Source organism: Temnothorax curvispinosus, unplaced genomic scaffold (assembly GCF_003070985.1).
Source record: "Temnothorax curvispinosus isolate PA1 unplaced genomic scaffold, ASM307098v1 QBEX01016545.1, whole genome shotgun sequence".
Taxonomy (NCBI): domain Eukaryota; kingdom Metazoa; phylum Arthropoda; class Insecta; order Hymenoptera; family Formicidae; genus Temnothorax; species Temnothorax curvispinosus.
The window spans coordinates 212,810-237,196 of record NW_020226325.1 but is presented as its reverse complement, the minus strand read 5'-3'; the positions used below and the strand labels follow the sequence as shown (position 1 = coordinate 237,196).

The following is a 24,387-nucleotide window of genomic DNA, read 5'->3' as shown; positions in this document are numbered from 1 at the left end:
ATGAAGATAAATCGAAGTAATCTGCAAATATTACTCTGTTTGCCTACAGTGCCTAATACATTAATGTATATAACTGAATGGGGAAAAGAATTTTTTGTTAATGGAGGAATTGTCATAAAATAATACTGCTGCATTATTGCAGTTTTATAAGAATATTTGGTTTACTTTCTAAAAGTAGAAAGTGTTTGCTCTCGAAACGTTAACAGATCAAAACGCAGGTTCTCTATAGCCAATTAGTTAATGAGTTAATAAAAATACAAAAATCCATCTGTGTTGGCAAATGCAATGTCGAGGGTAAAAAACCAAGGAATAAAATAAATGGCTATTTGTAAAATCCGTAATAAAAAATTATCACACCAATTCACGTCAAAACCATGCGTCCACTGCGATTCGTCTACACTCATTTTGAAACATTTCGTAAATATCATGCGAGAATATAGTGGAGTACCAACAACTTCTATTAGAGGCAAGTCGGCGTAAATTCTATTCGCTACTCGAGCTACTTGTACTATGAACACGTCGTAGCACATTCATTTATTGACTTTTCAATAAAATTTTCAATAGAGTTTACTGAATGATTCAGAAGTTGCTAGTAGAGAGACAGGTGTACTAAATCATCAGAGTGAAAAGAATATGGGATATTTGATTTCGAAATTTATCTAACAAAGCCTAAGAGAATTTCAAAAAACACGTACTATATAAATATAAGAAATTACATTACTCCAAGAATTTAGTAACATCTGTATGAATGTGTAGTCATTCAAAGTCATGAATCGATCGGGAATAACGATTGCACGTACCTTTCTTCATTTTCTTGATTTCTTGCTCCTGTTGATCAACAGCAGCACCCAGTAAGGTAAAGATAATACCTGCCTGGGAGTTAACACCTACTGCAGCAACTAACATTTTTCCGGAACCCTCCATCACGTGCGTACCTTTTCAACAATATAATATATACACAAGATAGTTTTTCACGTCAAAACCATGCGTCCACTGCGATTCGTCTACACTCATTTTGAAACATTTCCCGTAAAGATCTTTGAACACTTTGAAACTTTTTTTTAACACAAGAAATAATCTAACAACACGAGGATAATTCAATCAAGGCTCTCTCTCACCTGAAAGTACCATAGGATCGAACGATTCCCCTTTCTTTACATGATCTGACTCTCCGGTCAGACTGGATTCATCCACTTTGAGATCATTGCTTTGTATAAGAATACCGTCTGCAGGCAAGAGATCTCCATATTTTACCTGTATTATCACAGTTAATTTAATATAAATTTTGCTTTCCTCTACTACACTAATGTATAGGAATTCCATGCAAAGTTAATCCGACTATTAACAGATTATTATATATTTAAAGACCGTATAAAGGATTTTATTAATGTTGCTGCATATATACCTGACAAATGTCACCCACAACAATGTCAGACACGGAGATTTGTTTTACTTCTCCTTGCCGTATAACCGAGAACTTGTGTTCTCCCTCTATCCGACTTTGAAGACCTCTAAACTGCCTCTCCTTGGAATAGTCATTAAACGCCGTCACTATGACCACCACAATTACAGAAATCAATATAGCGAGTCCTTCAATCCAACCGTATTTTGCTTCGTCCTCATCCATTGCAGCTGAAGCAGCTAAATGAAAAGAACATGTTGTAAAAATCTCTTCAAAGACTTTCTAAATCTAAAGTTCGTAAAATTTCTCTCTGCAGTTATATATATGGAGGAGTAAAAGCCACAGTGGTGTAAGTCAAATTTTTAAAAATATTTTCTCGTGTGCATAGAGATGCAATCTGTACAATATATATAAATTGCTGTGGTTTTTAACCCTCCATATATACGTATATATGATTTCAATATAAACTATGTACGGGATTTCCTTACTACACTATCTAAGTGGAAACCACTCGTAGATAAAATAGGTATGTGATATCAGATTATACTTACGTCTTTCCTCATCATCACCAGGCTGATAAAAGCTAAGACCTAATGAAACCAATGCTGCTACTTCTAAGATGATTAACGTGACATCTTGCAATGCTTCCCATACTAACTGTAAAAATGTTTTTGGTGGTTTTGGAGGTATCATATTGGAACCAAATGTATCTCGCCTATGTTGTATGTCCGCTGCTGACCCACTAAGACCTACGCAGATGACAAAAATCATGAACCTCTTGCCATACGTCTTTCTATATCATAATTCTCATTTGTCATACGATTCTAAATCTTCAGAGATTAGGAGAAAAGTTCATAAAGCTTGTCTCTCGTCGACTATCCGACCGACAATCCTATAATTGTTCAGTCGCAGCGAGATACAGCGGATGAGCCTACCTTCATTGGGTGAAGTATACAGCTTTTTACAAATCTCCTGCACACCACCGTGGCCATTGATTTTGTTGACACCTTCGCGACCCCGGAACTCCATGAGCTCGCGGAGTTGCTTAAGCGTGATACCATATTGGGCCGGCCGGCCGTCTATCGTCGCCATGATATCCCTGTTGCCCTCGTTGGCCGAAGCCAACTACTGGTACGCTTCCGCAAGGCTACCACAGCTCGTATTATTCTCTGGCGTCGCTGCTCCACTGGCCTCCAAGTGATTGGAGGGCCAACGGCTGAAACACAACAAAGACTTTCTTCAATTGTCAAGTTGACAAGGTGCAATAAGTGTTAAATGGATGTAAACACATGTTCCACGTTACATTCATACACATGTCACGTTTGATTCCATTTGTAACTTAAATTTATCGCAATGCCCACTAACTAATGGCCTTAAATTACAGCCTACTGACTACGTCGACACATCTCAGTGAAAGGAATTAAATAGTTGAATCACCGTCGCGAGGCGTGTAGCGCACATCGTTGCACGACGGCCGTGCGTGCACGACAGGCAGCAGCTCCTCGATTCCACACAGCGGTGCTCCGGGAATCGAAACGCGGACGCAATCGATACCGCGCGGCCGCGTGTCAGGACACTAAACGAATATCCGACGATGACGATGACGATGACGGCGACGAGGATAAGGGCACGCGGCTCGCAACGGACGTTCTCGTCGCTTATGCAACGCGATTATTGATTCCGGGGGTGTGCAGCGACGTCGAAAGGAGCAACATCGCTCCGCCGTGCTGGTACCTACATACACATACACACACACATTTATACGCATACGCGCGCACACCACGTCGACCCTACCGCGGCGCTTCGTGCTAAATGTCAAACTCCTTTAACCCGGCGCCCGAGCAGACGCGCTCCCGTGTCACGGAGAGGAGTCGGCGAGATCTCGCAGCGAGATCACGAGGCACACTCGCGCTCCCGCGCGCGCGCGCACCCTCGCGCGCGTTAATCCCCGAGGTCGGTTAACCCTCTCCCCCGAGTTAAAGAGCCGAGTGCACTCGCCCCGTCCTCTCCGTCAGGTGGAGCGGAACCCCCTCTGCCCCTCTCCGTCAAGCTGGAGCGCCGCTCCGAGATTGAGGTTATGCGCGCCTCGACAGCAGACGAGGTTGTGGGGAATGTGGGGTTGTGCGCGACTCGCCTCGCGAAGCGAGCGGGCGGGCGGGCGGCAGCGGCGCGGGCAGCGACGTGAAGGTTGGCGCGGATCGCGGATCGCCGCGCGCGGAGTCCGGAGGTGAGACCCGGGGGTGAAAACGAATGCCGCGAACGCGGCCGCTGACGGAACGGAAAATACCGCTAACGGGACGGAGCTGTCACTCGCTCGCTCGCTCGCTCGATAGGAATACAAACACGGTGTTCTAAAAATAACGACGCGGGTCGGACAGAAAGGGAGCGGGCGAGAGAGAGAGAGAAAGATAGACAGAGGAGAGAAGGGAGGGAGGGTGAGGCGCGTTTACCTCCTGATGGTTCCCTCTTCGTGCGCACGTATTCGGAGAAAATCGACGAAAACAAACCGGCCGGGCGACCACCCGTTTTTTAAGGCCGACCCCGTCACAATTTCATGATTTCCCGTGAGTGACGTATATCGGGAGGATAGGCTTTATCGTCGCGCAGGCAGGCAGGCAGGCAGGCAGGCGTGCGGTGGCGGGCGGTACATCCAGCAACGTGTGTGAAGCTAGGTCCCGATCGCGCCGCAGAGAGGCGAGTGTTAAGTGAAATTAGCCATTAGCGGAGTAATAATCTAGTAATAATCGATTCGTGTTGCCCTCTAGTAGATCGCGAGCGTAACTCCTTTGTCTCACTCACACACACTCTCTCTCTCTATCTATCTCTTTTTCCATTCCCTCTCCTCTTTGTCTAGGAATCCGCGGTTTTATCTTGAATCGCGGATTCGCGCGGCAACTTCGAGTCTTTCACTTCCGGTCGCCGTTTCCGGCGTTCAAAACAATAGAAGCGCGCCCGGACTTTTTCGGGCGGAAAAAAGAGACTTCAAACGCGGAAACCGCGCGAAAGAAGAGTGATCTCTTTGTAAAATAAAAGATCAATTCCGTTCCGAGGGAGAAACGATGACGAGTACACAAACGACGGGAGTACACGGAAATTTAATCCGTTCGGTAAAAGCCCTCCGGGGTCCGCGCCGCGACGAAAGATCAACGGCGGGACAATTGGAGACGTCGGGACGCCTGGCGTCGTCGTCGAGACGCGACGCGGCGACGCGTTCTACACGCACAAGATGGTCCGAGTCGTTCGCGGGCGGTTCACGTAGGCTGCATTCGAAAAGCGCGCTATTAGCGCGCTATTGCATCATTCTGTCTTTATCGCTCATCAGGTGTAAAACAAGGATAGAACAAGCAAATAGCGCTAATAGCGCGCTCCCCGAATCCAGCCGTAATCCTCATCCCCGGCGCGCTATTTCGTACCGTATATGATATAATTGACAGACGTGCCGATCTTCCGCGTGGAGTACGCGTCGCCGCGTCGCGTCGCGACGACGCGTCCTCCATGCACAAGATAGTCCGGCTCGTATGTACGCGAGCGGTTCACGTAATCCTCATCCCCGGCGCGCTATTTCGAACCGTATGATAATCAACAGACGTGCCGGATTCCTTTCGCGACGCCGCCGCCGCGCCGCGCGCCGGCGAAGGCGTTCGAGCGCTCTCGCAACTCCTTCCGTCGTGATGTCCTAACTGTGACGTCAAACGACCGAAGGTTGCGAGGGAACGGCAGAAAATAAAAGAGAAAAAGAAAAAAATTAACGCGACGGGAATAATGACATAATGAGGCGTCCCAGGTAGAACAGAAAGTCCTAATGAAGTCAAAATGATGGTAAATGACCTAAAAATCGTCATGACCTTATTGTGACTTGCCGTTTTCTACCTGGGATAAAGGGCGACACGCTCGTGCCGGATACGTTCCGGTTGAGACCGAAATTCGTTTCACCTCGGGCGACCGGATGGCGCGATCCGAGGGACCAAAAGCTTCTCCGCATCGATCCCGAAACGAAATTGCGTAAGGAGAACCAATTTCCCGTTCGCTAACGTTTCCGTCGCTTTTCATTAAAACGGGCGTCGGGCATTTGGCGCGCGCGGGCGCACGCACGCACATACATACACTACACGGACCACGCGTAATTACATTTCGCCGCGCGCATTTCGAGCCGCGAAACCGCGCTAGGGCGACTTTTATAGCGCGATCTCATGACTTGAAATACTTCCAAAATGCATCGCCCCTCGGTCACCAAGCGTTTTCCTTCCCCCTCCCACTCTCTGTAAAAAAAAACCAAGTTTTCTTTCGAGTTTCGCTTTGAACCGCGCCGAAGGGGTTTTGAAGGGGTTAAACAGAAAATAATCAGCCGTCGAAGCCAAGATCGATACTAACTCGGCAGCCTTGCACCGTAATAATAATGATAACAGATAACGGTCGCACGCCAACAGATGCCAGGTGAAAAAATAAGATTTGTCACGTTGCACGTGAAAAAATGTATTTCATCGTGTCCTCGGCGCGACCAAATCAGCGTGTTATCCAATACGTGCACTGTTAAGTGTTAAAGGATGAAATTTTTAAACCAAATACTCTCTAAACCTAAATCAGAGAAACGTCATTGAAGTGGCATACTTTAGACTGATATCAGTGAATAGACACTGATATCATAGTATAAAGTATGCCATTTCAGACTTTTCACTGATTCAGATTTAGAGAGTACCTTGAGTTAAATGACTTTGAATTTTGTTATTTTTAACTACCATGTGTGTTGAAATTTATTATTTTAACACAAAACAGTATTATTTTAATTTCATTGGTTTAGTTAAATTAACGACTGAGTACAAGCAGTGGCGATCTATAGGAATGGTAAAAAATGACTCAATTTGAATACAATTTGACGCTACGAATTTAACAGTAGACACGCGGCCGGCTCGAAGACCTCTTACGCGTACGATTCGATCATCCGATGACGTTCGTGTCCTACCTTTCTCCGTTACGCGTGTTCGCTCACACACAATGTCTACGTTTACACGTCATCATTAATCGGGTTTGGTAACATCTCTACAATGTTAAATTTAAACCAAATACCTTGAGTTAGATAACATTTTGTTATTTTTGACCACCATCTGTGTGCCGAAATTTATTATTTTAACACAAAACAGTACTATTTTAACTCCATCGGTTAGTTAAATTAACGACATATTGAGTAGGAGTAGTGGCGACCATATAGGAAAGGTTAAAAATTGAGTATAATTTGATCCAATTTGGCCCTACGAATTTAAAAGCGTAATAGTCATAACTTCTTAAAACGCTGTTCTCGTTTGCACAAGAAGATGTTATTTTATTCCCCATTCGAAAAGATCTTGAAACCTCGTCTTGAGATCTCGTCAGAGAAATACAGCAGATACACTTTTCATAATTTTATCATAAGTTGGCGATGCAAATCATAACAACTCGCTTAGCGTTTACATGTTTCTTTAAAATCGCGGGATTTACAAGTCTGCATCTCTTCGTCAACGAGTGTATAATACAATAACAACTGGCGTTATAAACCCGGATTTAACTGGCGTTTATAAAACATTTTACGCGTCAGTAAGTAATAACTATTTAATATTATCAAATCCGATTAAAACGATGACGTGTAAACGTAGCCGATGCGATATGCTATAAATACACGGGATCCGCGATCGCGAAAAGGCTACCGGAGGATCGTCTCAGGGTTATCTCTCGCGCGGCCGCGACGACGATGGCATTTCGCGCTGGAGGAAAACGACGAGAGACACGAGACGCCCGGGTCCCGGGAGAGGACCGGTCGTCGCTGCTGGCGTTGTTTCAGCGCCGAGTGACCGCGGCCACGGGAGCGTATCGTCATTAATGCGCCTGCCGAGCTGCGGCGCGCGGCGGGGGGGAATGCGGAGGTCGCGAAATGATGTCACCGCTTACGCACGTTCATCGAATTAGACCCCGCGCGATTTTATTATCCGCGCAGACGGCTCTTAGCTAAACGAGTTTAATCGCTTTTGCATGAGCCGCTCTCATTATTCACCCGCGTACCCAGGCCGTCACGTAACGTTAATCCCGTCCGGGGCGCGACGCCGTTCCTTTTTATTAACTGCACCCGCCGCCGGCGTCGTCGGGTAAGATGAGAAATGTCCCGTCAAACGTCAGATCCGTAAGACCGCCGGAAATTCAACGTTCGCGCGTGTGCGCCGAAGCTCGGAAGTATACATTTCGCGAATATTAATGCGACGACGAAAAGTATTAAAGAAACTCCGAGATGTGCACGGAGAAGTGCCCGGATTCGCGTCTCTCGTCTCGTTCATCGTCAAATCCAATTCGTCGGTCGTCTTCCTTTGCGATAAAAGTTGCAAAATGTCAAGTTGCAAGTTTATGTTACTCCTCCGAAGATGTAGATGTATAGACTTATGAAGGACTCCCAGCAGTTTCGCAGCAGAAATTCTGTCAAATTGACCTCGCGATATTAGTCGACTAGATGAATAATAATTGTCTGATTAAAACAAAATTCATAATATACACGATATATAACTGAATATATTTTAATATATTTTACGATGCTATTTAATATATTGAAATATATTTAATTGCATTATGAGATGATCATTGATATATGTTATGAGATACTTCTAATTTGCTATAGAATATTCATTTCGAGGTAAAGAAATTTGAGAAAGAAATAAACGAGCTTCGGGAATCCGGTCGCGTTGGTCGATCAATCACTTGATTGCCGAAAAATGTGACTCTCACCTGCCAGCGCGCGAAGAAACGGAGCTGAGGCGCGTTCCACGTTCCACGCGGGCGCAGAATAAATAGTCTCGTGTCACAACTAGTCATCGGACATGATCGCGCTGCGCGAAAGATAGAAGAAATCAACGGGGAATGATTCATGAATGTAAAAGAACGTCCTACGCAAACGTGCTTCTCACTCACGCGGCGCGTTCTCGGAATTCTGTCGCGTCATACGCGCGGTATATACGATCACAATTTTCCTATCAAAATCCGTGCTTGTCCTTAATGCGCGCGAAACACGCTCGCGGAAGAAACATGGAGGGGGAGGGAGAAAAAGGCATGTAAATAAATATTTACGAGGCATCATCTCTGAATATCCGACCGACTCGCCAGCCGAATCGATATAAACGACGCCAAACGCCTCACTAACACTCATTCGCATTCGTGATACGGTCGTTAAGCGAACAACAATATTTTCCTCGAGGATGACGAATATATTTGTTTAATACTTTCACCGTCGCGTCTCGCATATGCGCGACATTGGGATGATTCATGTGGAAAAAAAAAGAAAACGCAGCGTTCCTGCCGACATTGTAAGGCGGATGATGTAAACTCTAAATTTATATACATTACAAACGGATGGCGTAATCGGAGAATAATTTTCCGTATTAATCCAGTAACAAATTTGAGAGAAATAATTTTCAGCTTGCAGTCGCATGCTTCGAAATGTAAGTCGACAGCGTGTTTCAATCTACTACGTTACTTAATGATCGCCTCTAATGACTGCACGTTTTAGCAATTTTCCAACGACAGAAACGGATAACGAGGCTCGACCAAGATAGGAACGGCTGGCGACTATTCAGCGAAATTTTTCGGGTTTGCTGACTCGTAATCGCGACAGCGTAGGTATTCGCGCAATGCGGCTCTCAACATGCGGCGATTGTGATGAACGACAGAAGGCATCTGTCCCGATGCATCATTCATGCTTCTACCATTCGCTAGGCCTTGATTGCATCACTGTTTTTATTTAACTTCTAAAGAGGCTCCTGTTGAATATGTTAATATCTAAATAGAGAGAAAAAGAGAAAGAGAGAGAATCATGAATATATTTTTTCCGACTGTGATATTTTCAGAAGGTAGAATACATGCATATAGGCATTTTACGTCACATTTGTCGTAGCACTTAAATATTTTACGTTAATTACCAGTATTTATCTTTTACAAAAAATAATTGTCTTTTGCAATTGACATTTTTATCTCAATATATCAACAACGAGGCTTGAGAGTTCAACCAACGACGTTCATAATTTTTTTTTGCGCGCGCGCGTCTCTTGCATAACGCAGAACGGAATTCCGCGAAGGGTTAAGGAATCACCTGTCACTCTCTAATTACCACCCACTCCGGCATAATTTCCACTCACGTCAGGACTACAATAACGGAGATTATTTTAAGCGCGCGCGCGCACTCGCGCGCGTGCTCTAAGACACGAATTCACACTTTTTTTTACGTTAAAGTCGCGCGAGTATATGTTAAACCCACACGCTATCAGTCGCGCAATAAGCAACGTAAACGAGCAACGTGAATGAAATAGCATGAGCACGACACTTCAATTATATTCCCGCTAATTATGTGCAGCCTTCGAAAAAACGCGAAGCCGTCATCGCGGAATTTCCGCGTAAGTTCTCGCGGTGATAAAACCCGTCTTTTTTTTTTATCCAACTACTGATCTCGCGCGAATCGCGAGATTCGCTTTTCCGTGCAGATTTTTTGCGACGTCATCGCGCAACTCGGAGATAAAATGGACCGCGAGCCTGAGAGCGCGAGAGCTCAGGATCGAGTTTGCGTGTAGGTGAACTCATTAAAAGTGGATCTTCGAGTATCTGTTGCAAGAGTTTCCTACGCGCTACACGTGACGTCAGTCCAGTGGAAACATCGAGTTTCTCGGGCGCTTGTGGATTTTTCTAGCTTATTTAACTACGATCGCGCGAACGTGTCGGGCGAGTTGATTCGTTTCTTCGCCTCTCTCTGTTTTTCACTACGCAAAATCGCGACTTTTATTATACACAACAACGCGGCCGGCCTCGCCACTGGAATACTTTTCGTGATATTCTCCTTCGCACAGATGATATTCTTCGTTAACAATATCGCGTCGCGCTAATCGAGGTCCTCGGCGAGACGCCAAGTTGTCGAAAATTGCCTCGCGGCCGGACTACCGAGCCGGGAAACGGTGAAACACGACACCAGGTATACCGGGAAAGGTAGTAAAATGCAACGTACACTGAGGTAATATAAGCAGCGGAATATAAACAGCGGAAACGAAAATATTTGTCTCGTAACACGAGCCGCGTATCAATGGACTTTTCGCAGGTGTGTTTCTCATTAAAGCAATCTGCTTCGAAGCTTCATCCGAATTGAGTTCACGAAGATTACCGCGATTCTCACGAGCCATTAATCCACTTAATTCACTTCACTTAAAAGGATGGGAAGATTAGGATAATACGAGCGCCAGGGATCGGCAGACGGTACCGCGGTACCGATGCGTAGTCGAATCGTATCGCGTGATGTGATACGGCTACTTGTTCGATGTCACGCACGATAAGACATCACGCATCAAGCCGGCCGGTCAATCCGGACGTCCACGCTCTCCTTACTTATTCATTTCTTGACGTATGTAATATTTTGCATGTCTCATTAGGCGGGCCCGGCCCTATATATCGATCGCGCTTATTACCTGGCCTATCGAGCCGCACGTTGCACGCACGCGAGCATTCATCAGACGGAGCGAGGAACGCGTCGCCTCACGTGCAATATCTTCGATGACCGACCCGGCCGGCCTCTCTACGATTCCACGTGGGACTTGCGGCGGACAGTGGCGGATGCCGTCCGTCGGAACACTTCCGCTGTGTCCGTATAATCACCAGCCGCGACACATGCAGGGACGTACGTAGTCGTAACCGCGCGCGATCTCTCATCCGGAGACGACCGTTGACATTGAAGTGACCCATCGCGAAATATCACTTTACGGTATTTCGCCATTGCGCTCGTTTTGCGTACGTCTTTAGGACAGTGCAGAGATATTTTAAACATAAATGCAAAACATTTTTTCTTCTTTGTGGAAATCTAACATTTTCCTGGCTGTTGGACCAGCGATTACTCCGATTATTACGACGGTTATTCCGAACGGTCAAAAAACGATAAAAGTAAAAAAGGTACTGCCGACTTTTTGGCTCTCAGATGACAATTTTCCAAGTTTCCGGAGACTAAAATCTTTTTCGTATTATCTGGCACTTTCCTGGAACTTCTAGACAGCGCTTCGAAAGTTCCATTGAAAAGTATTGCGAGAAGTATTCAAATCAATTTTGATTAAAATGAAAAAGTTATTACCAATATCTATATAAACGAAAACGCAAAGTTGACAATTCTAATAATATTCCCTAATAATATCTTTTGACAAAATATAAATATCTGTTAATTTAATTACTTATAATAATAAATGAAGCATATGAAATCTTACATTACTAATTAAAAGATATGCCATTTTCATTCGGTTAGATCTTGGTAGCCTAATAATATTTCTGTGTATACTTTCCCATTAATTATTTTTAATCTATTAATTATTTATCTTTATAATTACTTTATACTTATCTCTACTTCTTTCTCTGTCTCTCTTTCTCTATCTATCTATTATCTTTATCTCTCCTTCTCGCCGTAGCGGGCATTAACTGTGTCGACGCATTGTTGCTGGTCAACGCACGCGTGCCGATCGCCAGCCAAGGGTGGAGCCCCCCCCCCCCGCCCTGTTGCCCCTCTCGGCCTGTCGCCGTGCGCGCACGTGTAACGTAATCGCCGATAATATACGCACCGGCGCGCCTCTTTTACGTGCCGAGATACGGGGCAACGTAGAGCACGGGAGCATAGCTCTCGTCGCGTGCTATCGGATTCTGCGGTGCCGGACTCTGCGGTGTTTGTCAGCCCGTCGGAAAATTCGTGCGGTGTGTGGTGTTGCGGAAAATTGTTTCACCAACCCCGGTGACCGACATCGACGGCGCCGGCCGGCGGCCTGACTCATCTCTGTCGCGGAAACGGCTGGCGGAATCGCCGTTTGTTTTCGCGAAATTTCGCTGTTTGTACAACGCGAGATCCTAAAACGCACGCGAAAAACACGGAGCGTCTACTCATTCCCGTTTTTTTTAAGTAAATAAATAATCAAGAATATATTCTCTCTCCTTTCTTTCTCTTTCTCGCGCAATTTTGATCCTTTATAAACGATTCATTTCCTCTTTCCAGAAGTGAAGTTTGAAAATTAGGACAAAAGACGAGATCAGCCGTTAGCAGCGTAAATTTAATCAATCTTGTGCGGATCTTCGCACGTCACGACGTCGTTTGCCAGGATCGTTTCGGATAATGATCAAGGTTGCATAGTGTTCTCTCCCTGGCTTCCCCGCTCGTCCTACTAAGACGTATTCAGGAAGAAGCAATTTCAATCGATCCGCTCGTTTTTTCCGTTTCTCGCTCTCCTCGGGACGGTGATTGCTCCCGTAATGATATAAGCTTCTCGTGGAAATAGCACAATTTTATCATGCCGATAAAAAGAAGGAAGAGGGAAGCAAAGTTGGGGAGAGACCGTAACGCGTAAGACAAAGAGAGTGTTCAGATAAAACTGCATTATCTCTCCCATTCTTCTTCCCCTTCCCCCTTGCCCCTGCACCGTCATGATCCCTCGAGAGATATTTCGGCTGCGTCTACTGACGTCAGACACGGAAAACCGTATATAATGCGAACGCACGCTGCGTGTAATTGAGATACTTGAGATGAGAACGATACAAGGAGAGACAGATGAGTTATAGCTGTATACGCGTATAAGATTATTTCCTAGAAGGATCGAAATGAGGAGAGAATTACCGGCGTCCGTGTCGAACCGAGGAATTCAATTTGGCATTTTCAAAGCGTGCTGAAATCTTAATTAGGCCATTACGTCATTCCCCGATCGAAGAGGTACGTGGTCTCTCGAAACTCGCTTGATTCGTTGGATTAAACCAGAAGACCTTCACCGTGTATGTCATACACGGATTCGCGAGACGGCAGTGTATCAAGCAATTTTCCGAGAAGAGCGAGGGAGAGATATTTTAGAATTCGCTGGAAAACGCGAATCGATACTTAACGCGTATCTGGATATTTCGAAATTGTTAAATAATGACTGTTTTTAAAAAACACCCGGAGTGATGATAGATATCGAGAAGAAACAAGAGATTAATTAGAACGACGTGCGTTTAGCTATATATTAAAAAAAAAGTAGATGACGTTAATATTTCCGTAAAATCGCCCGACACGAGAAGTGTAATTGAGAATATTCAACACGATATGAGTGAATCATCGCAGGATTAATCGTGCTCTTCGATCCTGTAGAATGTCGAGCGTTCCGTGTAAACCATCGCGTAAAAATGTCGACGGCTCACCGCGCGTGTTAACGGCGGTGGATGCATTTCGCGGAACAGCAAAAGACAAAGTAATTCCATTTAGCAGGCTCGCTCGTGATTAAAAATAGCGTCGCGGTGTCTTCGTGCACGCGGCTCCGACTCTTTCTCTCTCTCTCGAACTGGCGCACCCATTCGTGCGCCATTTGTACACAGGGTGCCCCAGAAATCCCATTCTTAATTTTAATGGTGCGACCCGTGCGCGCAAAAGAGCAATGCCGTCGCGTGTTCAGCGTTTTGTAAATCACGACGATAAATTGATATTATTCCGTATTTCTTGTTGCACGTAATTGTTACGAGCATCTCGAGGGTGCAAGAACCTCTGAACGTTCTAAATGCAAGTTCTGAATACAGAATATTAAGAATTATCCAGAATTATGCAGAATATTAAAAATTATTGTACTTTTTTCAAACGCAGTCTTGATTTTGTACGGAAAGACACGAATAAATGGAACTTGGCGAACGCAACAAAAAGAAAAAATATATACACGTTATCCAATTGATATATTAAAGTGTTTGCACCTGCGGTACGTTATGAAAACAAGAAGAAGCTAGTCATACGTGATAGTAGTATACGTCATTCTGTACTAATAAGATCGTAGCGTAACGATAGCGTAATCGCGTAATACGATTTTAATTAAATTATAAAATAATCGCGATAAAAACCTGTCACATTTCATTACGCGAAGATCTTAATGTAGTTTTATCTCGTTTACATCGACTTATCGCGGTAACATCGCGCTACCCGTTATCGGGCATCGCTCAATAGGCCGAACTTACCGATCGTAATCGCCGAATTATTTTTTCGACGCCCGAAAGTAAGGTCCCGGACCGGACGTTCAATTGTCGCGTTTATTAAAGCGTGTATAAAATATGAGAGGCTCGCGCGAACCGCGATATCGATTTGATAAGGCGGTTCTACGAGTTTTTAAAGTTGCGTTATATCACCTCAAGCGTTTCCCAAACTTATATACTTGTCTTATCCTAAGTAAAAATCTCTACATAATTCAGTTTAATTTCAGCTCGCAGTTAGAATTTAATTTAATCGTTCGTAGACGAGACTAACTTTCCCAATTTGTATATATTTAACAGCCCTTCGTTCCGGAACAAAAATGAATAATAAATACAGAAGTAAGTTTCATTTCGTCTCCCGCGAACCCGATTCGGGCACACTTGTTTGTATATTTATCCGCTGTTCGTGTACTTGTATTCTTATATGCGCGTATATTTAGATGCCGTTTTGACATTTCATAAGAGCTGCAGTCGCCGCATAGCGCTTTAATCTCCATTCTTACGTCACGATCCGTCCGTCCATGAATCGTCATCGACGGCACTCATTTCCCGTGACTAATTGCGGCCGTAAACTCCGCGGAGTACCTACAGTCGTCGTCGCGATTTATAATCATTAACGAAACATCTGTGCAATTTACGAATCCACGATGCGGTTCCACACCGTCCGTCTTTCACGGGACCGCAATGACACCGCGCGAAACGTCGATTATTCATATAAAGATTCGAAAGTGTGTTTATGGGTCACCCGGTGTGAAGGGCGACGGTGTGCGATTAATATTAATTAATTAAGCGCCGCCGACGCCGCGCGTGGCGCCATTTATCAGGAAATGAAGCGTGTAATTCTCAACGGTTTTACGCACGCGGCCAATAATTTATTTACCGAGACTAATGCTTGCGCGAAGATTGGACTCGCGATTCCGGGTCGAGCTCCGGGATCGCTCGCGTCGTCATAATGATTGACAATTAAAGTCCCGACGTAAATGCTGCTGACGTAGGCCCGCGAGTCCCCGCTATATAGCGATCTATTTCGATCAACGATCCAGAATCATTCTTCCCTATCGTGTACACTTAATTGTGCGTAGATCCAATTTGCATCGTATTATTATGTTACGACCTCAATTGCGTTAATTAAAACGTAATGGAGTAGTAAAAGCACAAATTATACTCTACAAGGTATACATATATCTGGATTTATCGATAAGCTTGGGGGACACAAGCGCGCTGTATGTTATCATATTATTAATAAAAAAAAGTTTTATTTATTATTACGAAATGTATATAAAAAACACGTGGCTGTATATTGAAAAGAGAGAGAGAGAGAGAGAGAGCGCCTTGCTCGTAGAAAGGGTTGTAGTAGAGGTACTGTGTAGAACGCCAGTCATCGATCTACACTACTGATCTATGCGCGTTGACCTACACTACTGCAGCTTCGAAAATTAGGTCAGGACATTTCCAATTTGCATACAGATGTGAGATACAGTATCATGGATCGGAAGAAAAATGTCCATTAATAATAGTTAATGCTTTGAAGCAAGGTAGAAAGGCAGCCCTTACCAAACTTGAGCGATATATTATATAAAATAAAGAGGCTGCGCACAAATGTGCATTAATAATAATTAAACGTGAGTGAGCGAGTAATCCTTGAGCGGTTTTTTAATTCGTTAATTAATTTTTAACACGCAGATAGATGAAGCAAATAAATTTCATTTAACGAATGTTACTATTTAACGCGTATACATAAATTCTTTACGCTTTACTCATTCATAAAATACCGATCTCGCTTCGCTGATACACAAACGGTTTGGAGTTACGGTCTAGAAATGCACTGTAGTTACAATTTGCAGAATATACCGTATCCTTCCCGCATATCTCGCCCGTTTTATTTTTGACGATGAAACTCATTAACATCCCAGAGCTGCGTATTTCGCCGATAGAACAGAACGTTTGAATTCCCCGATTTGGCCGACGAACGACTGAGAAACGGTATTCACGCGAATTGTTAACAAGCGTAAAATTATTATGATCAGTTGGGATCTCTCGACACGGTAATTCGAATACGATAATCGCAAATTTGTGGTTAAATTGGCGATATTTAAGAACTGGAAATCTCTCTCTTTCTCTCCGGGATAGAGGCGGGCGGGCGGCATGTGAAAACGACCTTCCTCCGCGCAATTGCGAGCGCGAGCTGCCTGTCTGCCCGAATAAGATAAAAAGCTTGACAGATATCTCGAGATACCGTCGCACCGCGTGCTCCGATAACGCGTCAAAATAATTGTCATGTAAACCTCTCGGCTGTCGTAAGACGCGATCTGACGTCAATCGCTCGTGCGTCTGTTTGCAAAACCGACGGCGTTTGCAACCGGGACGCCACGTAACGGTATCCGATGCTGGTTTCGAGGGAAATCGAAAACACCTATAATTTCGATGAGCTCTCGGATTCCCGCAGCCCGATGCCCGTGGCCGACACGCGAAAGCGATCCCTGGTGTTTTTCCCGCGACAGGAGACGCGACGCCCGCCGAGCGTATTTCTGCGCCTGCCGAGCACCGTAATCGAAATTCTGCTCCCCGTAACCGTTTCCGTTCCCCGATGGCTATATATTTTCAATGTCAACATCGACATCAATAATTTATGACTATACGGTAAATATCAATAATCATAAACTGACATTCATGAAGTTTGATACTCGTGAAAAAGGCGCAAGATAGACTTGACATTATTCAGGCTCTGTGCCATGCAATCGTTTTTTTTTTATATATATATTCAGGCTTGCTTGAAGCACATCCTCATTTTTTTATCGGGCGCTACAATCTTTGAGTACACTTTTTCCACTCAACCCATTGAATAAATGTCTCGTAATGAGAAGTTCGATATTGCATCATATAAAAGCGTCGATCGATCCCTTTTCGAGATTGACGTTAGATTGACGTTCGTATTTGCAAACTACGGAGAAAAAATCGAGGGAGAAAAGAGAAAGAAAGGGAGAGAAAGAGAGAGAAATCTTGCTTCGAAAATGAATCAGCGTTATCTGCTACGGGAAATGCAAACGAACCGCTTATCATGGCTCGCGTGCGGCAATCCTACACGCGAACGGATTCTTTCCGCGGGACGAACGCGGAGATATTGGGAACTACTTCGTAATAATCGTTGCCAGAGAAATTGCTGTGCGCTGCATGAATGCACATATCCGTTGTATTCATAATAGCAGAGTTTGCGGGAGTAAAGAATCATAAAGGGAATACGAGACCGCCTGTTCACCTTTCAGTCTTTCGCTTCGATAATTTGAAAAAAAAAAAAGGAATCTCGTACGTACAATCTGGAAAATACAGGAGCGCGAGTGCAGGTAAAATAAAAAATTTTAGATAGCGCCTTTGCGATAATTCATTATCTTATCGCAAATTATACAATACAACAGAGCCTATAATGCATTCATGGAGCAAGTGTAGTTGATCTTTGTAAATTCGCTTTTTTTTTCGCGGAACAACAATTCGGCCTGTATATCGTTTAATTTGTCCCGCGGCATCTCCGGCTAGCGCGCGCGACAGAAATCCGTCATGTGTCCGATCTTGACGAATCTGTCATCATCGCCTATCATTTCCAAAAGACGATGGATGGACTGACTATCCGCGACGCGATAACGACGCGGCTCTGACCGCCGACGCACATGATTCATCACGGAAAAATAATTGCGTGGAACGTTATTGCCTCGCGGTGGAATTGCATCGCGTGTCAGCGACGGCGAAATTATGCAACGACCGCGACGGGGCGGGAGAGACGATCGTACTTGAAATGCATCGCGCCGATCTCTGGCGTGCGCGATTCTTCTCTCACACATCAGAGGTTTTTCGCGGGTATATACATCCGATTGGCATTCGCGACTCGACCGAGGAACGCGTCACGATTTTCAATCACGAATGACGATCGATGGCGTAAGCGACGCGAGAGATTACGAAAGATTACAGGAACATTGGCCGATGACTATACGCGGTGTTATAATCGAGAAGCGTTGGCGAACGGGTTTCGCGATCTCCGTCGGAAATCAGTGTCGGAGCGATTTCTTTCCACGCCCGTGGCAAAACCAACCGTGTTGCCTAATAATGATAAATAAAAATAATCACTATTGATGATGAATAAAATAGCAATGAATAATTATGTGAGCTCTTAATTTTTTTATTTCTATTTATATAACGTTTTATTTTCGCGCTCAATGCAAATTTAATACGTCTTTATTTTCAATGTCACTGACTCACAATCAGAACCTTCGATAGTTTCGGGAAATCGAAAATTAAAGTTAGTATAAGGCCCTTATTCGTCCACGGCAAACGCGAAGCGTCGAAGTAGCGCGTTGAGTAGCGGCATTCAAATTAAGCGATATACGATGATTCTACGATAAGACTCGTCGCGGTTTTTTAAAAAGCAACGACGCAGTGTTAACGATGTAAGTATGTAACCGATATCGGATCGATTGACCCGAATCCCGACGGTGGAAAGGGGATAAATAATAGTCGCGACCTGATTCTACGATAATTCCTATCGAGAGCGACGGCGTCGGCATCCGCGGCCCTTGTTTCTCATCGACGGAACACCTTATTGCGCGAGGCGACCACACACACACACACAAACATATCGATTAATCCTTTAAAAGGTCATGTCAATATAACGGCAGAAAATGCAATATGCATTGACACGACGCGCGGCTCGTGGCTTGACAAAGAACGCGGAATATACACCTCGATCTCATTATACTCCGACAACGACAGTCGGGCGCGAATAAAAGTCTATCTCGATCGTTTTAACGTCAGCAGCCCAGTAATCGCGAAATTGCAACGCGCGCGCGCGTACAATTTTGATTTATTTAACATCGCGTGCATACAGGTAGAGTACTTAACGCTGCTGCACCGATACAATGTGTTTAATCCCGCTAATACAAAGCCCGATGCATCAAATTGCACAAAAACGTCCACGACACGAAATTCGACCACAAATTCCGTAACCGTGAGAATTTCGCGGCGATAAAAGTCACTTGAGGTCGCGGCCAAATCCTCCCTCCTCCCGAGAGGGACAGGGAGGAGGTGTCAATGCGAAAACGTAATGCAAAACGTCAGGCAAAAATATTCGCGCGTAAGAAAAAGTCACTCGTATCGTTCTGACGGTTCTTCAATGTCGGCATTCTAATTCTATCTTCTATCTCGTGTGCCATCAAAGTCAGCGTTTTACTCGCGAAAGCGTGGCACGCAATAACAAAATAATATTTGTGTACACAGAAAACAATGCAATTTAGCCTTGAGCACCGAGCGTTGGAGGCTTCTCATCTCTCTCGCATATGAGGACTATACATCACCGACGGTGTCAAAAGCATATCTTCGCGCTATATGCCCGAGCGTCGATGCGGCTAAATTTACCGAAACACTCGCAGATCGCAGACGCGAAGCGATGTAGTCGATGTAGATGTCAGAAAAATAGCTCCGAATAAAAAAAAAAAGAAAAAAGACCCGAGGGGAAAAAAACATCATACGACGAAAGAGACGCTACTGAACAGAAGAGAAAAATCAAACGCTCCAGCCAAGGCCAATATTTCTTGGATGGTGCGGAAAGATTATATCTCAAACTCGATATACGCGCGGCGCGGCGGAGAAACATCGTTTATCATTTTAGCGTTTATTTCATTAAGTAATCAATAGCGTTTTTCCCTCAAACGCAATTCATTTGTGAATAACAGGAGAAAAAAATTAATGGGCGCGAAGTGTTGAAAATGTGTTCTCGGGCTGCTTAGATCATCTCGGACTTTCAGTCGGGGCTTCGCGATAATCGATAAACGTGACGGATAAAAACGTGGGCGCCGCACGATTAACGGACTTTTATCGTGCCACCGTAATCTTTTCTACACAACGCGCTCTTTGCGCGGATGCCTTTTAATCGGGCGCACATAGTAGGTACAACAATGTGTGTACGTTAACAGTTAACGCGAGATCCTGCCGGCACAGCATCGGCTCTTCCCTATTTTTACACGCATCCAGCCACGACGTGTAAAAAGTGAAGGATATAAATAACTTCACCTATTTACATGTTACATTGGATTACATGCGCATGTGTATCGGTAGGTACAATAGTGCGAAAAAACCCCGGACGAGAATAACTTACGAACGAGGTAAATTATCAGCTTTTAAAAGTTCTAATACCGAGGAGGAAAAAAAATTTATGGATATATACATCAATCCCGCGCCACTTTACAAGAAGGCCGAGATTAACAAGGAATGAGCTACCACCAGGAAAGGAAGAAAAAAGGGGGGCGGAAGAGAGGGCGGAAAGAGAAGAAGAGAATGTGGAGAAGGAGAAGAAATTTCAGATATGATATAGCTTCGCGATATTTAAATAGGCTCGCGGCGACACGCACGCATTGCGTGAAATTAATTTCTATTTTCAGAGACGGCCGGGAACGTGTGAAGAATTTAGAGCGCGCGGTATACGTAATTCCGAGGCAAAACCAAGGCGCGCGCGAGCGAGAAGGAGAGGATCTCGAATCGCGAATGAGCGGGGAGAACGAATGTCGTCGGTGCGAAAAGAACGGGGGAGACGGTCAGTGTCAAAGGGTCGCGACACAATCGAGATAATTGCTCGTGCGTGATGAGCGGCGAGAAAAATGCATATTAACGTCGCTAAAATCAGCGCTGGCTATTTTATTTGTATCATTATGCGAGGGAAATTACGCATAATGTCGCAGATACACACATCGCGGCCATTTATAAGGATCAATTTATTTCATCTTCCTACCTCGTTTTATTAAGTTAATTCCGATTTAATGATCCAGGTTGAATCGAAGCGCACGCACAGCTCTCGTTCAACTTTCACGATGATTATAACAGCCACGGGAAAATGATTTATTTACGCTCGAGATATTCCGCGAGGGAACTTGTAAATCCGTATTCGTATCCCCATATCTTACAGATTGAAAACAAAGCCTTGGCATATCATTATAATCCGTACATATCCATATTTTGATAAGAAAATATCATGATACGATACGGTACGATACAAATCTGGGCCCGGCTTAAGAGAATTCCTTTTTGCAAATTCGGAAAGACGAACGATAACGACGATCGATCGATCGCATCGACAGGCTCGACGTTACTGCCAGAATGGATCGAGTGAATCAGCTGGACGCGTTAGCCGAGGGACTAATTGATTCGGGTTAAGTACATTGTATTTTATCCACGTGCTCGATATATCAGATTACGAAGACAAAGTGTAAACACAATCAACCGACGAGCGAAAAGGCTGGTGCAAACTAAATTGAGAGATCGACCGAGATTCACGCTTTATCGCTCGACTCTCCCCCTCCTCTTTATACTGGGCGCCTTGCTCCTATTGATAATAAAGAGATTTTCGACAAATTTTCGGTGAATTTGTTTTCTCGAAGGATGTTTCCGTATTACCGATTTTTCGCTGCTTAAATTTGGGTATCGTTCAAACTTGCCTTCAAACTAAAATCCCGTTACGGCGGTAAGTCAATTTGAGATATAAGCGAAGTATAAGCTGTTGCCTGATTCGGTAGAAAGTTTCGCTCCCGGATCGCTTATAACTCGGAAACTATTAGCATCTCGATTTTAGAATTTTCGTCCATCCCTTCAATCGAACGGCTATTAGGACGGTGGAACCAGGATACCCTGGTCTGTGTGACACGAGGAAGCTCTATCGCGCTGGAGATGTAATAATAATTTAATGGCGAGTCGCGCGTCGGCAATTTATAGACGCGGATGTAATTCTTGCTTAAGCACGAGACAGATCGGCGCGAGCGGCCGGCCCCGGCTTCATCTTCGGCCGGGTGTGATCGATTCAGTCACCGATCAATTATTCAGCGTTTCGTTCGAAATTGAAGTTCCACGTCGGCCTTCGCGGGTATTAACTTCGATTAAAGTCCCTCCCCGAAGCGAGCACACCGCGGACGGCAAAATAGACGGTATTATTAGTAACAGGATTAAAATAGCGGACGATTACACCGCCGTTGCCTTGATCCGGGCGAATTTTGTCGTCGCCATAAATCTCGAGGAACCCGCTGACTTTTTAACCCGATTGTAGACGATGGCATAAAAAGGTGATGATTTACACGATTTTATGTAAAATTGTATAAAGAATATTTCGCGAAAAAAAATTATATCCAGAACAGCATCGAAATTAAATCATAATTATCGCAATTTTTTTCGTTTACAGTGAGAAATAACAATATTTATCTGATTGTTATCGCGTCTACGATCCCGCAAGAATAATCGCGATTGTCGTTGAAACCACGATCGAGATTTCTCGAGGAAAGAAAGTTGTCGATGTCTGAAGCCAGGTCCAGACTTGTATCGTATCACGATATTTTCTTATCAAAATATGGATATGTGGATTATAATGATATGCCAAGGCTTTGTTTTCAATCTGTGAGATACGCGATACAAATACGGATTGAAAACAAGGCCTTGGCGTATTATTATAACCAACATTTCCGTATTTTGATAAGAAAATATCATGATATGGTATACGGTGATACGGTACAAGTCTGGACGCGGCTTAATGGGATTATGGGAGCGCACTGAGCACAGCACCGCCGATTCGCATACAATAGCGATGCGTAATCGCATGAACGGTACAATGGCAAGACGTATACGACAACGATCGCTTGGCGATGAAAGGAGCGAATAACGTACACGCGCGCATGCAGCCGGTGTGTGTTAAATACTTTTAACGCAATTCCTAACGCGCCGCAACTGCGCTAACAACCGCAGCTCATTAACAAGTTTGTCATCCGTGACTGAACGTGTTAAACCACGTCCATTAACCCCTCGGAAAGCGGAAGCGTGCCGTTCTGTGAAAACACGAAGGAATCCTACCTACGGATATCGATTTGAACTCGCCAAGATACGTACAGGATGCTCCAAAACTACAGGATGCGTTCCGCCGCGAAAGACCTTCGGCTCCGATACGAAATCGATGGAAACGAACATCCCATGGTCTCCGGGGACACCCGATGTATTTCGCTTTTTTTTCGTCGGAATACAAGCGAACGCAAACTTCGCTATGAGGTATATGCGTGTATTTTTGTCGCTCTTATTGGATATTAAATATCCTATGAGGCGACGACTTCGATATCAGTTCGTAAGGAAAGGTCAAGGCAAAATGTGAAACGTTCTAACAATAATTAATGCGCGTTTCGACATGCGCCCCGTGCAGAATGTGCGTGTTTCATGCGCGAGGGCAGAATTTTCAATCCCAAGCGGCATCGGGAAACGAGAAGCTTTTTCGCGCGATCGTTTCTTCGCGAGCACGTCGAACGCCGGTAATTACCGATCGCTGTGACCCGTTCCGTCGCGTTGGAACGAAGCGATTCATCATTCGAGAAATATTTTTCAACCAGCGCGATAAATGGATTTTGAAGACGTTTCAATATAATCGAGCCATTTCACGAACGCGTTCCGTGGATGGCACGTTGCCCTTTTCAAGACAGGGTCTTTTGAAGCTGCATGAATTTTTGTTTCAATTATCTTCGTACAGATGAAAACGATATAAAAGTCTTGTGAATATTTCGGAATCGCTCTGTGTAACTTAACTGTATAAATAATTGCAAAAATAAAAGATAATTGCGTGAGCGGTGGATCCTCGTCGCAAAATACTGCGGCTCGTTCGCCTTTCATTAACTGTTTTTCGCTCGGAGACCGCGGTCGGTACTAAATGATTTAACCAGTAAATTGACGTAATTAAAACAAGTACGTCCAGTCGCGATGAACGCCGGATGCGAAAGAGTTAAATGAACGCGGCCGGTGAGTCGCGTTTCCATCGTGCGGCTTGTTTGTTTTAATGTTGTTCGCGATGATCGCGATGTTTCGATGCGGGGGGAAGGGGGACGGAACGGGGGACACGCAGATCGAGTCGTCAAGTTATGCCGTAAATTCAGAGTACCAGTCGACCGTATGGAAATTACGGGGGAAGTATCCGCGGTATTTTTAACCGTTTATCGTCT

The 24,387-nt window shown here is 44.5% G+C and overlaps 1 protein-coding gene across 17 annotated transcripts in view; it reads right to left on the bottom strand.

The window, feature by feature from the left end:
* The window catches only part of LOC112466762 (plasma membrane calcium-transporting ATPase 2), a 71,643-nt gene that overhangs the window by 39,538 nt on the left and 7,718 nt on the right, over nucleotides 1–24,387 (bottom strand). For 15 of the 17 annotated variants that reach the window (XR_003042184.1, XR_003042186.1, XR_003042185.1 and 12 more), the window contains exons 3-7: nucleotides 2,338–2,618; nucleotides 1,954–2,151; nucleotides 1,406–1,641; nucleotides 1,119–1,254; nucleotides 801–935 (exon numbers count right to left, since the gene is read on the bottom strand). Coding sequence is in view for 14 of the 17 variants with exons in the window: in XM_025035037.1 (XP_024890805.1) it covers nucleotides 801–935; nucleotides 1,119–1,254; nucleotides 1,406–1,641; nucleotides 1,954–2,151; nucleotides 2,338–2,494 (862 nt within the window). In the remaining 3 variants the exon portion in view is untranslated. Of the gene's footprint in view, nucleotides 1–800; nucleotides 936–1,118; nucleotides 1,255–1,405; nucleotides 1,642–1,953; nucleotides 2,152–2,337; nucleotides 2,619–2,839; nucleotides 3,107–3,852; nucleotides 4,025–24,387 lie in introns of those variants that run through there. The other 2 variants (XM_025035040.1, XM_025035039.1) reach the window with 2 other exon arrangements.